The 13,350-nt window shown below is 48.9% G+C and overlaps 1 protein-coding gene across 1 annotated transcript; it reads right to left on the bottom strand.

Annotated features, from left to right (window-relative positions):
- Positions 1-1,971: 1,971 nt before the first annotated feature.
- Positions 1,972-13,046, bottom strand: grhl3 (grainyhead-like transcription factor 3). The gene is given in 21 exon segments (XM_067242613.1): positions 1,972-3,099; positions 4,637-4,677; positions 4,679-4,702; positions 4,861-4,946; positions 5,101-5,186; positions 5,334-5,365; positions 6,438-6,568; positions 6,676-6,757; positions 6,966-7,124; positions 7,930-8,024; positions 8,126-8,237; positions 8,889-8,930; positions 8,932-8,964; positions 8,967-9,042; positions 9,148-9,230; positions 9,348-9,380; positions 9,382-9,459; positions 9,461-9,626; positions 10,469-10,533; positions 10,794-10,959; positions 12,957-13,046. Coding segments are annotated over 21 exon segments (1,722 nt in total). The 5' UTR covers positions 12,974-13,046; the 3' UTR covers positions 1,972-2,984.
- Between the last annotated feature and the right edge of the window lie 304 nt (positions 13,047-13,350).

Raw genomic sequence — 13,350 nt, forward strand, 5'->3', positions numbered from 1 at the left:
CCCGATTCCCTCACCGCTCAGCCACCTGACTCCCTATAACCTTCTGTAACCTTCATAGGAACCGTTCAGAGGATAAACAGACTGCCAACCTCACATCCTGTGATGATTGTCAGGTGTTCCAGGACGAGTCTGAGAAGTGACACCTGCATAACACACTCGTAGGCTTCCTCCCTCGATCCCCCCCCCCACCCTCTTTCTCTCTCTCTCTCTCTCTCTCTCTCTCTCTCTCTCTCTCTCTCTCTCTCTCTCTCTCTCTCTCTCTCTCTCCCTCTCTCTGTCTCTCTCCCTCTCCTCTCTCTCTCTCTCTCTCTCTCTCTCTCTCTCTCTCTCTCTCTCTCTCTCTCGCTCCCTCTCTCTCTCTCTGGGAACTGACCTCATGATATACTGCCAGTTGCCATAGTGACACTTCATTGACTTGTATGGTCTTAATTCACCCGTCAAGCAGTGTTCCATCCATCTTTTTTTGTTTCTTTTCTTTTTGTTTATTCTCTTCATTTTTGAAGAGAATAACTCTGGGAGCAGCAAATACACACCAGTCCATCAATGTGAGAAAATCAGGATGATAAATGCAACACGTATAAGGCAATCATTGTTGGTGGCACACTGTGTGTCTTTAGCCAAAACTTAAAGCTGGTTTAAAAACCCTGCAAAGCCTCCTGAGTTTATAATGTTTGTAACTATGGAATTTGCAGGAAAGCAGATTGATCAAAGAGCTGTCTTTCAGAACCACGTTACATTTACATTACATTTAAATTTAGTCATTTAGCAGACGCTCTTACCCAGAGCGACTTACAGTAAGTACAGGGACATTCTCCCCGAAGCAAGTAGGGTGAAGTGCCTTGCCCAAGGACACAACGTCATTTGACACGGCCGGGAATCGAACCAGCGACCTTCTGATTACAAGCCCGACTCCCTCACCACTCAGCCACCTGACTCCCACGTTACCCAGTCACCACCATGCTCTGGTCCTGCAGGCACTGCCACTGGTGGGATAGGGCAGCCTGGCCAGGAATCCTCCAAGTCAGACAGATTATGAATCCTTTTAAACATCAGGCGTGTCTTCAAGTCCACACATCCCACACACCTGTGTCCTGGGAGTCAGGTGGCTGAGCGGTGAGGGAGTCGGACTAGTAATCCGAAGGTTGCCAGTTCGATTCCCGGTCATGCAAAACTGACGTTGTGTCCTTGGGCAAGGCACTTCACCCTACTTGCCTCGGGGGAATGTCCCTGTACTTACTGTAAGTCGCTCTGGATAAGAGCGTCTGCTAAATGACTAAATGTAAATGTAAATGTCCTGACTGAGAGAGAACCCCAGTCTGGTGAAACACCAGCACAGCTGGAGTCCTCCAGGGGGGAGGACGACCGCGTCTGAAGACGAGGATCAGGATCCAGCCAGAACCAAACCTGCATCCCTGAGACCATAAAGTTGTCTTAAAGGTGGTCTTCACACACATCCACTCGCACAAAGACAGACAGACACACACACACACGTGACATCTCCACCATCTCCACACAGCAAAGTCCTGTCCCACATACCGTTCAGGTGAGGCAGTGCAGAAGTATAGCAGACCTCTCTTCTCCTCCTCTTCTCTGTGTCGTTATCAGCAGACCTCTCTTCTCCTCCTCTTCTCTGTGTCGTTATCAGCAGACCTCTCTTCTCCTCCTCTTCTCTGTGTCATTATCAGCAGACCTCTCTTCTCCTCCTCTTCTCTGTGTCGTTATCAGCAGACCTCTCTTCTCCTCCTCTTCTCTGTGTCGTTATCAGCAGACCTCTCTTCTCCTCCTCTTCTCTGTGTCATTATCAGCAGAGCTCACATGATTCCCTCTTGCTGTTGGAGAGATGCTCTGAAAGCTGAAAAATGACCTATATTAGTGTGCCCATCTGTCTTTCTGTGTCTAGGTGCGGAGGAGCAGCAGAAACAACCGTGTTTGGAAGCATCCTAACACCACACAGACAGAGAGAAACATATCCCTGATCCATCGTCCTTTATTTTCTTTAGGGAAAAAAATAGAAATGGGTAATACAAAAGAAATGGCAAAGTAAAAACATTAAATATACGATATACATAAAGCCTTGAAATGTTGCAAAATGGTCAATGATTTGAAAAAAACAACAATAAAATATCCAAAATCTTTCACAAAAACTCATCTGAGAAATGGGGGAGAGGGAGCTGTGTTCAGACACAGTGGCTTATGGGTAAATTGTGTGGTTCCACAACAGATCCAGGAAATGTGTGTTGCCCTCTGATAAGGGTTAGCCTCAGCTATGGTGAAGACAATTCTCGCTGACAGGGAAATGTGTGACATTGGTTCTACAAGAAAGTTCTGGGCAGGCCGACTGTGAAACTAACAGACAGGTAGCTTCAGCAGTGTATTGTTACAGAAATATATAAAAAAGGGATCAGAAATAATACCATGCTATCTAAAAGACAAACTGTGTCAGACTAGCATGCTTTTTCAGGCACCATGAGTTCTGTAGAAATGATAGGTGCGTTACTAGCAACCTAACCTACTTTGAAAGAGCTGGCAAAATGCCAGATGTTTATGCTTCCTGGCAATTGAAATAATATCATAGCAATTTGATGGATAAATGGGCATTGTAAGTTTACAGCAAACAAACAGCAAGGTCATGTTAATTAATATTTACATTAAATATTTACATCATCTTCATCTTAATTGCTCTCACGTTATATATAAAATATTTAGCTAAAACTGAACTGAACTGATGTGTTCCAGCTGTGGTATTTACAAAGAATGACTGACATCAGTGTTTTGGTTGAACACACTGGCTGTTGGCCCATTTATAACTATTGAACCCTCTGGCCTCTGAGCAGTGCACCCTGGTCTGTAATGTCTCTATTGCATTGCAATTGCATTGTCCAATTGGGCAGTGCTTTTTAAGAGCGTTAAAATCTGCAATTGGGATTGTCCAGAAGTTGGTGCCAGTGGGTCAGGGTTCTTGCTGGGAGGTGATGGAGGGGTCTTCATAGCTCCATGAGGGTGATCTGGAGGACGCCGTGGGAGTCTGACATCTCAATCAGAAAGGCAGAGTGGTTGCTGTAGTGCGCGATGATGTTGTCGTCCATGTTCACGAAAATCCTGACAGAAGAGACAAACAGAGACACAGGATTAGGTTGCTGAACACTTCTTGTGCGCTGACTCTGAAAAAATGTATTAACGTAAATAATACGTTTCAGAATTAGGTTGTATGGGTTACGCAAATGTTACGGGGTTTGGATGCCATCTCACATCTAGAATTTAGAGGTGGCTCCCACACGGAGAACAAAAGAGAGGGAGGGAGGGAGGGAGGGAGGGAGGGAGGGAGGGAGGGAGGGAGGGAGGGGAGGGAGGGAGGGAGGGAGGGAGGGAGGGAGGGAGGGAGGGAGGGAGGGAGGGGAGAGAGAGAGAGAGCGAGAGAGAGAGAGACAGAGAGAGAAAGAGAGAGAGAGAGAGGAGAGAGAGAGAGAGAGAGAGAGAGAGAGAGAGAGAGAGAGAGAGAGAGAGAGAGAGAGAGAGAGAGAGAGAGAGAGAGAGAGAGAGAGAGAGAGAGGCAGGCAGGTTGTAATCACACCATCTCTCCAGACAGTCAGTCCATCCCCCTTCCCCCTGGGGCCAACCCTAACCCTGTCTTTACGGCTGTGTTGATAATGAGTAAACTAACTGCCAGCTCACGCTACCCGCCTAAAGCCTGACCGGCCCCCTGATTGAAGACAGGAGTCGAGGGATGGGAATGTAACTGAACCTGTTAGCTCAGCCTCTCCCCTACAGACGTACCTGAGCAGAACAGAACATAGAAGAGCGGAGCCGGAGCGGAGAAGAGCAGAGTAGAATAGAGTATAGCAGATTAGAGCAGAAGTGAAGAGAGCAGAGTAGAGCGGTGTAGAGCAGATCAGAGTGGAGAAGAGTAAAGTAGAATAGAGAAAATCAGAGCAGGATAGAGCAGAGTAGAGCAGAGGGAGAATCTGCCAAGACGTCCATATGTGTGAGGGTGTGATGACAGGGGAGCAAAGCATCCTGGGATTGAACGAACACTACCCACTCACCGCATTCACCTTCACAGTGGAACAACATACAAACATATATAATGTAAAGCTATGTGAGCACAAAGACATTTTAAAACACCCTTTTTTTTCAAAGCTTGGAGACAAAACAGTAGTCATGGATGGCCAATAGCCAAAACGATTACAGACAAAGAGTCTATCAGACTATCTCCGCACCCCACTAACACCACCACACCACTTCCTTGTTCTGGCCAGATGATCAGATTAGGGAAACATAAACAAGAGAGACAATCACTGGGTGAGTCATCCCAGATAGTTTTGAAATCTTTCAGTCCTCCTCCCTGTTCCTGTGTCTCTAGGAGGAGCTACAATTACCACATTCCAGCAGGCAGAGACCAGGACTCACCTGGCCGGTTCGGCCACTCTGACTTCCTTACACGGAAACCCTCTTAGATTCTAGGGAAGAATCTAGAAGATGGATGTGCCTATTCTGATCCACTTAAAGTTTATGTGCTGGGACTGTACGTACTCCCTACTTTCAACTTTGCCGCGAAAGCCAGCTACTTTCTGCTTTAAACAATGCATAATGTTTACGTTAGGGTCCATGAAATGCCGTTATAGTCTAAGAGACTTACCCTCGTTTGCATTTTTTGTAGATTTTTCCGATGGTGTCTTTTCTGCATGCCGTACTTCTCTGAAATCTGAGGAAGAAGAAGGAAGTGAAAGAGGAGAGTTAAAACGAGATCTCAAACTAACTGACATGTGAACAGAGCTGGAGGGATGATATCTGTTTAAAGAGCGGGCCATGCCGTGCTGTTTGTGTGTGTGCTGTTTGTGTGTGTGTGTGTGTGTTACTTACAGCTTCTCGCAGGCCTATGAGGGTGGGGGTGTTCAGCATCAGAGCATCAAAAACTTCCTCGGCCTCCGATCTCACGTACAGGAGCACTGCGACACAGAGAGTCATGCAATGTTAAGTCAGAGTCCAGCCAGGTAAAGGAAAGCACACAGGGAAATAAAGCAGCCGTTTTCCATGCGAAATGTAACGTTTGTGTGTGTGTTGAGGTGATGCACCGCTCGGACGTGTGTTCTCTGGTCTCACCTCTCTGCGTGTCCTCGGCTTTGATCTGTTTGGCGGGAGGAGAGAGGCTATGCTCCTTGTCTGGATACCGTCTCTTCAGAGAGCTCCTGGAATCACATCACAAACCAGTCAGCCCTGAACCCCACTCATTCCGTCATGTACCTTAGAACAGGCCGCTGCCAAAGTAACTTCCTCATAAAGAATGAAGCTCTCTATAGAGTACACTCAAGTAGGGATAACAAGAAGATGTTTACCTTTCAACTTCTTCCAGGGTTGATGGGGGTGCCTGCAGAGAGAGAGAGAGAGAGAGGAGGAGGAAGAATAAAGATGAGTAAAGTGATAAGCTGCAGCTCTTGCACAAAGACACTGCTAGACATCTCCTTCCCACATCCTTACAGTCACAAGGGTGAATGTTATCACCGGCACACATACAGAACTACATTTCCCATGACCACCTGAATGGATTTTCACGTTAAAAAACAACTGATATAACTCCTGTCATTATCTCTTCACCTCCCAGCCTGAACATTTTTTTCTCTTTTCCTCTATTATAGGAGTGACAGTAAAAAGAACTCTGTATGAACTTGGTGGTCAAACACACACACACACACACACACACCACTGACTGTGGGAAACAGACATGTCTGAACAGCACCTTCACCACCTTCCCTTGTGTCAACAACACGGCGAAACATGGAGAAACCTGGGGGGGGTCAGCGTGTGTGAGTGTGTGTGAGAGAGAGTGAGAGGAGTCTGTACATGAGTCGAGTTTCGACAAACAGCCCACCAATTAGGAGGTCTGCTATGAGAGAGTGCCTCTTTTCACTTTCCCTGCAACACCCTCCCACCTCCCTCCCTCCCACCTCCCTCCCTCCTCATCCCAACCCTTTTCCCACAAAATAGTTTCCCACACCTCTTCCACAGCCCGAGGCTAGAGGGAGAGGGGGCGAAGGTGCCATGACGCAACCACTGTTCCCAGAATCCCATAAACACATGGATAGAGAATGAGAAATATACGTTATATATGTATTAAATAAATATAGTGGGAGAGAGAGAGAGAAATAAAGATAGAGAGGGAGGAAGAGAGAAAGGGGGAGAGAAAGAGAGAGAGAGAAAAAGAGATTGAGCGAGAGAGAAATGGAGAAAAAACAAAGAGAAAGATATGATAGATAGATACTTGATTGATCCTTGGGGGAAATTTAGGAAAAGTGAGAGAGGGAAAGAGTAAGTGAAAAAGAGAGAGAGAGAAAGAGAGAGAGAGGAGAGAGAGAGAGAGAGAGAGAGAGAGAGAGAGAGAGAGAGAGAGAGAGAGAGAGAGAGAGAGAGAGAGAGAGAGAGAGGGAGGGAGGGAGACATACCAGGCCACAGCGCTGGAGGTTGGAGAGATGCATCTCCGGGATGAAGAGGACAGGCTGGGTCACATGGTCCTGCAGGGTCCTAAAGAGAGTGGCGTCAGAGGCCATGGAGCTGGACACCACGGACTTAGAACCTGGGGAGAGACAGGGTGGGGGTTAGCCTCTGGACCTGGTGAGTGTGTGTCTAAGTATATGTCAGTGTGTGTGTGTGAATGTGTGTGTATGTGTGTGTGACACTCACTCGTGTTGCTGGTGTCAACCACGTTCTTTCCCCTCCTCTTGCTCCTCTTCCTATCCTCATCTCTCATCTTCCTCTCAGCACCCTGCGGAGAACAAACACACACTAACCATGAGTTCTTGTCCTCAGAGAACACACACTAACCATGAGCTCTTCTCCTCAGAGAACACACACTAACCATGAGCTCTTCTCCTCAGAATGACCGTTTTTTTCCATGAACGCATGCTGGCTAGCAGGCACCAGCACAGACTGACAGAAACACAGTCGAAACGTCTGAACTCCACAGGACTGACCTTGTCACAGAAGATCTTCACCTGGCAGGCCGCTCTGTGGATGAGCTTGTTGGAGCCGGAGCTGAAATCATAGGTGTCGATCTGCAGGTTGAGAGGAAGACCTTTCACGCCTTTCTGGGACGAGAAGTCTGTGCTGAGGGAGTTCAGGCCAACGTACACCTGGAAGACAAGGTTCAACTTTGAGTTTCATGTTGGTTTGTCATTTGTAACAGGTACAGGTACGCTGGAATTCTTTAGTCCTTCTCCTCTTGGCAGTTTTCTGGTGGCCTGTCTAAACCTGTAATGAACGAGTCCTTAAATATAAGCAGCTATTTTTTGTGTGTCCTTTTTCACGGGTGATGAAGTGCAACAGTGGTTTTAATTGCAATGGTGCATTTATAACGTACAATGGAATTTTACTTGAACAACTCCTAAATATCTCTGTGTCTGAGTCATGAGCCCAAAGGTGTGTTTCTCTCATGTTTGCGAGCGATGTGTTGAAGACGAACAAACGCTTCGTGGGCACAGCGGATGTGTGGCTGCTCTTTAACCTCTGATGTCTAAACCGGCCCAAGTGTGTCTGTCTCATCTACAGTTCTAAGAGGGCCATACCTTGGTTTTGGAAAAAAGTCCTACTTCTACAAGGCATGACACACAGTGTGTCTTTCTCCTCATCTCCTTCCTTCCCGCTCTCCCTCCACCTCCTCCACCTCCTCCACCTGTTCAACCCAGCCCTGCCTTGTTGCCCTCGGGGCAGGTAGCTGAAAACTCCCTCTGTGGTGACAGCAGCCTCAGGGGGACACCAGACAGCATGCCACAGATTCCTCCCCTCGTCCTGCCCTCCCGTGTCTACAACCCCCCCCCCCCCCCCCCCACCCCCCACCCCCCCTAATCCAACCCTGGAAACTCAATCCACTTGTGTGTGTGTTGAATGTTACTGTCTGTGTCTGGTGTGTGTGTGTGTGTGTGTGTGCGTCCGGCCTACCTTGGCCTCCTCGTTGGGGTTCCAGACGAAGGAAAGAGCGTTGAACGCCACCTCCTCCACACCGCTGATGCCGCTGAACACCTCTTTGTAGTCCGCTGCACGGGGAGAGAGCATATCCAGTTACCTCCCAACATTCCTCTCACTCTTACTGTCTGTGTGTGTGTGTGTGCGTGCGTGTGTGTCTACCAGCACATACCTATGTCAATGACCCTCTGCTTGACGGTGGGTTGGCGAGCGTGCCAGTGGTTCCAACACTTCAGCTGCACCTCTGGACTCTTGTCATTTTCAAACACGGCCATGACCACAGTCTGGAGGAGAGACAGACAGGGAGAGAGAGATAGAGAGAGATATATATATATATACAGAGAGAGAGAGATAGAGAGAGAGATAGGGAGAGAGAGAGAGAAATAGAGAGAGAGAGATAGAGAGATAGAGAGATAGAGAGAGAGAGATAGAGAGAGAGATATATATATACAGAGAGAGAGAGATAGAGAGAGAGATAGGGAGAGAGAGAGATAGAGAGAGAGAGATAGAGAGATAGAGAGAGAGAGATAGAGAGAGAGATAGAGATACAGAGATAGATAAAGAGAGATAGAGAAAGATAGAGAGAGAGATAGAGAGATAGAGATAGAGAGATACAGAGATAGAGAAAGAGAGATAGAGAGAGATAGAGAGAAAGAGGTAGAGAGAGAGAGATAGAGAGAGAGAGAGATAGAGGGAGAGAGAGATAGAGGGAGAGAGAGAGATAGAGGGAGAGAGAGATAGAGAGAGCGGTGTGGGTGAAGGGAGGGAAAGAGAAAGATAAAAGAATGCCATCAGATTAGGAACACTTGTGTAGGTTGTTTTTTGTGTACAAACAACAACAGATTATTTTCAGCGTTGACCCTTCCACACGCTCATCCAGCCAGCCAAGAATACAGCATCTGGAGAGTGAGGTCATCAACGTGCGACGGACTCACCTTGACTTTGCTGACCACCAGGCCTGTGGAGCTCTCCACTCCCCTGGAGGGTGATGGGGTAGAACTGGCCCTTTGTTCAGGTACAACCATGGGCAGCTGGGAGGACTTGTGCTGTGAGGCCTGGGCAGCTCCCAGAGTGAACTGGAACTCCTGGCTGGAAAAACAGCACAGGCATTAGACTTAACTTAAGTGGGATTTCATTTTAGTTCCAGGTCGATAAGCAGATGGGTGTGTGGATGGCTTTCTAGGGCTTACATACCTGTACCTCTCTGGAGGTGAGTGAGAGTAGGTGTCTGAGTAGATTGGACTGTCCTGAGGGGAGAAGTGTGTGCTGTAGGGAATCTGAAAGGATGAGAGGAGAGAGAGAGATGAACATCAGCAAGACTGACGGGAAATACAGAGAAACCGCAGAGCCCTGTTACCGCACCACCCCTCCTCATCCCAGGCCTCTGCTCTCACCTGGACCGCCGTGTCGGAGAAGGCTGCCTCCCCCCGGCCACTTCTGCAGCAGAGAGTCAAAGATGTTGTTGATGACCAGCTTGTCGTAGCTGTCCACCCCGGTGGCGCCCCCCGGCGCTGGCCGTGAGGGTGGTGTAGCTCTCTGAGGAGGGGGGGAGGGCGGGGCCAGGCTTGGGGGCGTGGCACATTGGCTCCTGGTGGCCGTGGCTGGAAACGTTCTCCGACAGGAGCTTCATGATGTTGGCGGGCGTGTCCATAGAAATCAGATCGGGGGAGGAGCTACAGAGAGTTGAGGAAGGTAGAGGGGGGGGGGGGGGGTGATAGGGGAAGGGAGGGAGGGAGGGGGAGATTAGTAAGAAGTCCAAATATAACACCATCTCCGACGCCGCGCCTTGCAAACACAACTGCTGACTGACAAGTAGAAGCCAAAAGCTGTGATTGTCAGCCCACTCCTTCTCTTGTTCATAAACAGTAGCCTGTACACTAGTACACTAGCACACCAGCACCCACACACACACACAGACACACACACTCACGCACACACACTTACAGGCACACACACACCCACACACACACACACACTGAGAGCTACTGAAAGTGAACTGACAGGGAGGGAGGCGGGTGTGGGGCCTGGGTGGGAACTGTTTGTCTCCTAATCCCAGATTGTGTGTTTGAGTTTCTCTAGAGAGCTGAAGGGTTGAGGGGGAGAGAAGGGCCATCTCTCACCCAGACAAAGACAGAGGAGAGGAAAGGAGACAAGAGGAGAGGAGAGGAGAAGAGAAGAGAAGAGAGGAGAGGAGAGAAAAGAAGAGGAGAGGAGGGTAGAAAGGAGAGGAGAGGAAATAGGAGGAGAGAAGAAAGGAAGGTCTTCTTGGGTGGTATGGATAACGAGCTGTGCGGTGTACCGACCCACAATCTCTCTGGCTCTGTTTGACATGAGGATTACCCTGGCTGCTTCATCTGCCCTCCAGAATCCCTACCTGCACTATCCTCACCAAGACAGGGGGTCAGTGGGGGGCAAACCACCCAGAAAATACTTCATGTCCATCCCTCCTTGACACCACACATCCACACACACCAGTGTGGCTAACAGGGAGCCCTACTTCAAGGATGTGTCTTACCTCTCGTTGGGCTTGTACACGTTGCTGCCTCGACTGCATGCAGTCATTTTCAGTTCCCTCTGACTCTGCAGGAAACAGAATACACACTCACGTTACTCACGATGTCGCACGGACCACAAACAGACGATGACACAGCAGTCAAGTGTTACTCTAGTTCACACCCGCCACAACAAACGCCAACAAACGAAAACCCAGCCGCCTTTGGAATGTTAGGTGTTTGTTGGGGCGGTGTGAAGCGGTTGAACTGAACAAGAGTTCAGCGACGGCTCTGGCGCGAGGAACGCACAAGATGGGTAGAGACCCCGGACACAGTAAAGATGCCAACCTTGCACTGGTCGTGGAGCATGGTGAGGGCGGTGAGGTCGTCCTCAGTGTTTATCCTGGGCTTGGGCCTGCTCTGGTCGCTCTCCATGTAGGCCCAAGAGTCCATGATGTAGTTACTGTAGCGCTGGTAGTTAAAACTCTCGTTCTGAAGGCCCAATCCTATAGTCCTGCACAGAGAAATAACATGTTAGGGGTGCTATACACACACATTTACTTACTTACTTACACACACACACACACAAACACACACACATACATGAAGGAAGACATGTAGGAATCATGTGGTTTTGGCTGAAGTGATGTAACAGCCTTCGTGACCTCTCAAAGCCGCCTGAGGGAGCGGGAAGGTTTCGATTGCAAAATCACAAATTTGGCTCCGCTCTTTAAACCTCACATGGTCTGCATGCAAGAGTCACACCTTCTGCCCCCCCCCCACACACACACACACACTCTCACACACACACACAACCTGGTAATCTAAAGATCCACACTATCATCAACTCCATCGCACAGCGTTTAAAAACAGGAGGAAGAGCACGCTAAGCACACTGTGAAAAAAAGGTTTTTCAGGCGATTTGTTTGCCAACTTTCACTGCTAAATCTCCTCTGTCGTTGCTGCTAAAGACCCTCAAACAATCTGGTGGTCTGGGGGAGGGGCCTGCCTCCAGAGCAAACACTGCAGAGGTCTGTTTGGCAGCTTGGAGGATCTCTCTGTCTGTCTGGGAAGGCCCGGGAGCAAACACAAACAGCTCCACGCAGCGCTTTCGCCGGCCCCACACCTGAGCACACCTCAGACACCTGGCTAAATGCCTCAGCAACCCACCAGGGAAGCGTGACAGAACCAATCAAGCCATCAGGACAACCTTCAACACTGCGCCAGGTCTGTCCGGGGTCTGTGGGCCAAGGTCTGTGGGCCAAGGGTCTGTGGGCCGAGGTCTGTGGGCCAAGGGTCTGTGGGCCAAGGTCTGTGGGCCGGGGTCTGTGCTCAGGCCTCCGGTGAGAGGATTTAGCTCAGCCTGCGGTACTGAGCTGTGTGTGTGTGACACGCAGACACTCACTGTGTTCACAGCTCCGGACGGGGACACCTCCTGCTGTGCACCTGACCCCTCCACCCCTCCACCCCTCCTTCCCTCCTCTCGACCTCCCCCCCCCCCTCCCTCTCAGCTCTCCCCCCACGCTCAGCGGACTCCGACCAAGTCCACACACCAGCTCATTCCTGTCCCCCCACATGGCTGAATAGGAATCTGATGTTTCAAACACACACCACATACACACACTCAGTCGGGACTAGAGTTTCACCGTCGTGTCATTGAATGCATGGCCATTAGACCCCTGTGTTACACCTACAGCAGAGATTTCCATTTCCAGGAACCTTTTGTGCTCCTGGCCCCTGGGTTAGCTTCAACACAAGCAGGACCAAAACCAGCACACTCCAACATTTACATTTACATTTAGTCATTTAGCAGACGCTCTTATCCAGAGCGACTTACAGTAAGTACAGGGACATTCTCCCCGAGGCAAGTAGGGTGAAGTGCCTTGCCCAAGGGACACAAGGTCATTTGGCATGGAATCGAACTGGCAACCTTCTGATTACTAGCCCGCTTCCCTCACCGCTCAGCCACCTGACTCCCCAACATAGCTTCAGTTCAACGGCAGGTGATGCACATTAATGATGTATGTGTGTTTGTATCTTAGTATCAGTTTCCTATAGAATACACCCTTTTCTCCTAACAGACACCTTTACCATGGGGGTCTGTTGCAGCATGTGAAGAGGGGGAGAAAAGGAGGGCTACTGTAGCTGCGTTTGTTTTCGTCTATCTCAGTTCTGACATATCTCACATCTAACATAATTAGACACCGCTAGAAACATGTTCTGTGCCACATTCTACGCTGCAGGAGAGAGTCAGACCACATTCCCCACAAACATCCTTACACTCACAGGGGAATTATCTGGGAAGACATCAAAGGGAAGGAATGAACATCCATATTAACTCAATAAAAGGACGTGATGAAAACAGCCTTTTAAAACCTGACAGTCATTGCGTAATGCAAGTCTCGCAAGTCTCTCCTTCGGGTCCAAAATCACAGTAACGCAAACACTCAACCAACAAAAAAATCAATCGTAATAATAAATAAAATAACCAACTGGGGTTAATTCACTTACTCAATCTCTTTGGTCATGACTCCTGTCCAAGTAAGCAGGAATAGTTTCCTGAGGTTAGGTTCCTCTAGGGTGATGTGTTTGTGTGTTTCTCTGAGTTTGTGTGAGTCTGTCAGTCTTAAGAGCAAAAGTAGGATTGGTTCCAGGCCTCTCTGACACCAGCCTTTAGTTCATCCTGACAGCTAGCTTCCCTCACTGTGCTCTGATTGGCTGAGCCCTGCAGACAGGTGTGTGATAGGACAGGTGTAGGGGGGTTAACTCTCAAACTGCTGAGGAGAAACCAGGGGTGTGACTGAGAGAGAGAGAGAGAGAGAAGGCACTGAATCCTGCATGTCATTACCCTGCTAAACAAAAGGAGTGAAATTGAGATTCAAGAGGTGTGAAATGATTCTTAACG

This window comes from Osmerus mordax, chromosome 9 (assembly GCF_038355195.1).
Source record: "Osmerus mordax isolate fOsmMor3 chromosome 9, fOsmMor3.pri, whole genome shotgun sequence".
Lineage (NCBI taxonomy): Eukaryota > Metazoa > Chordata > Actinopteri > Osmeriformes > Osmeridae > Osmerus > Osmerus mordax.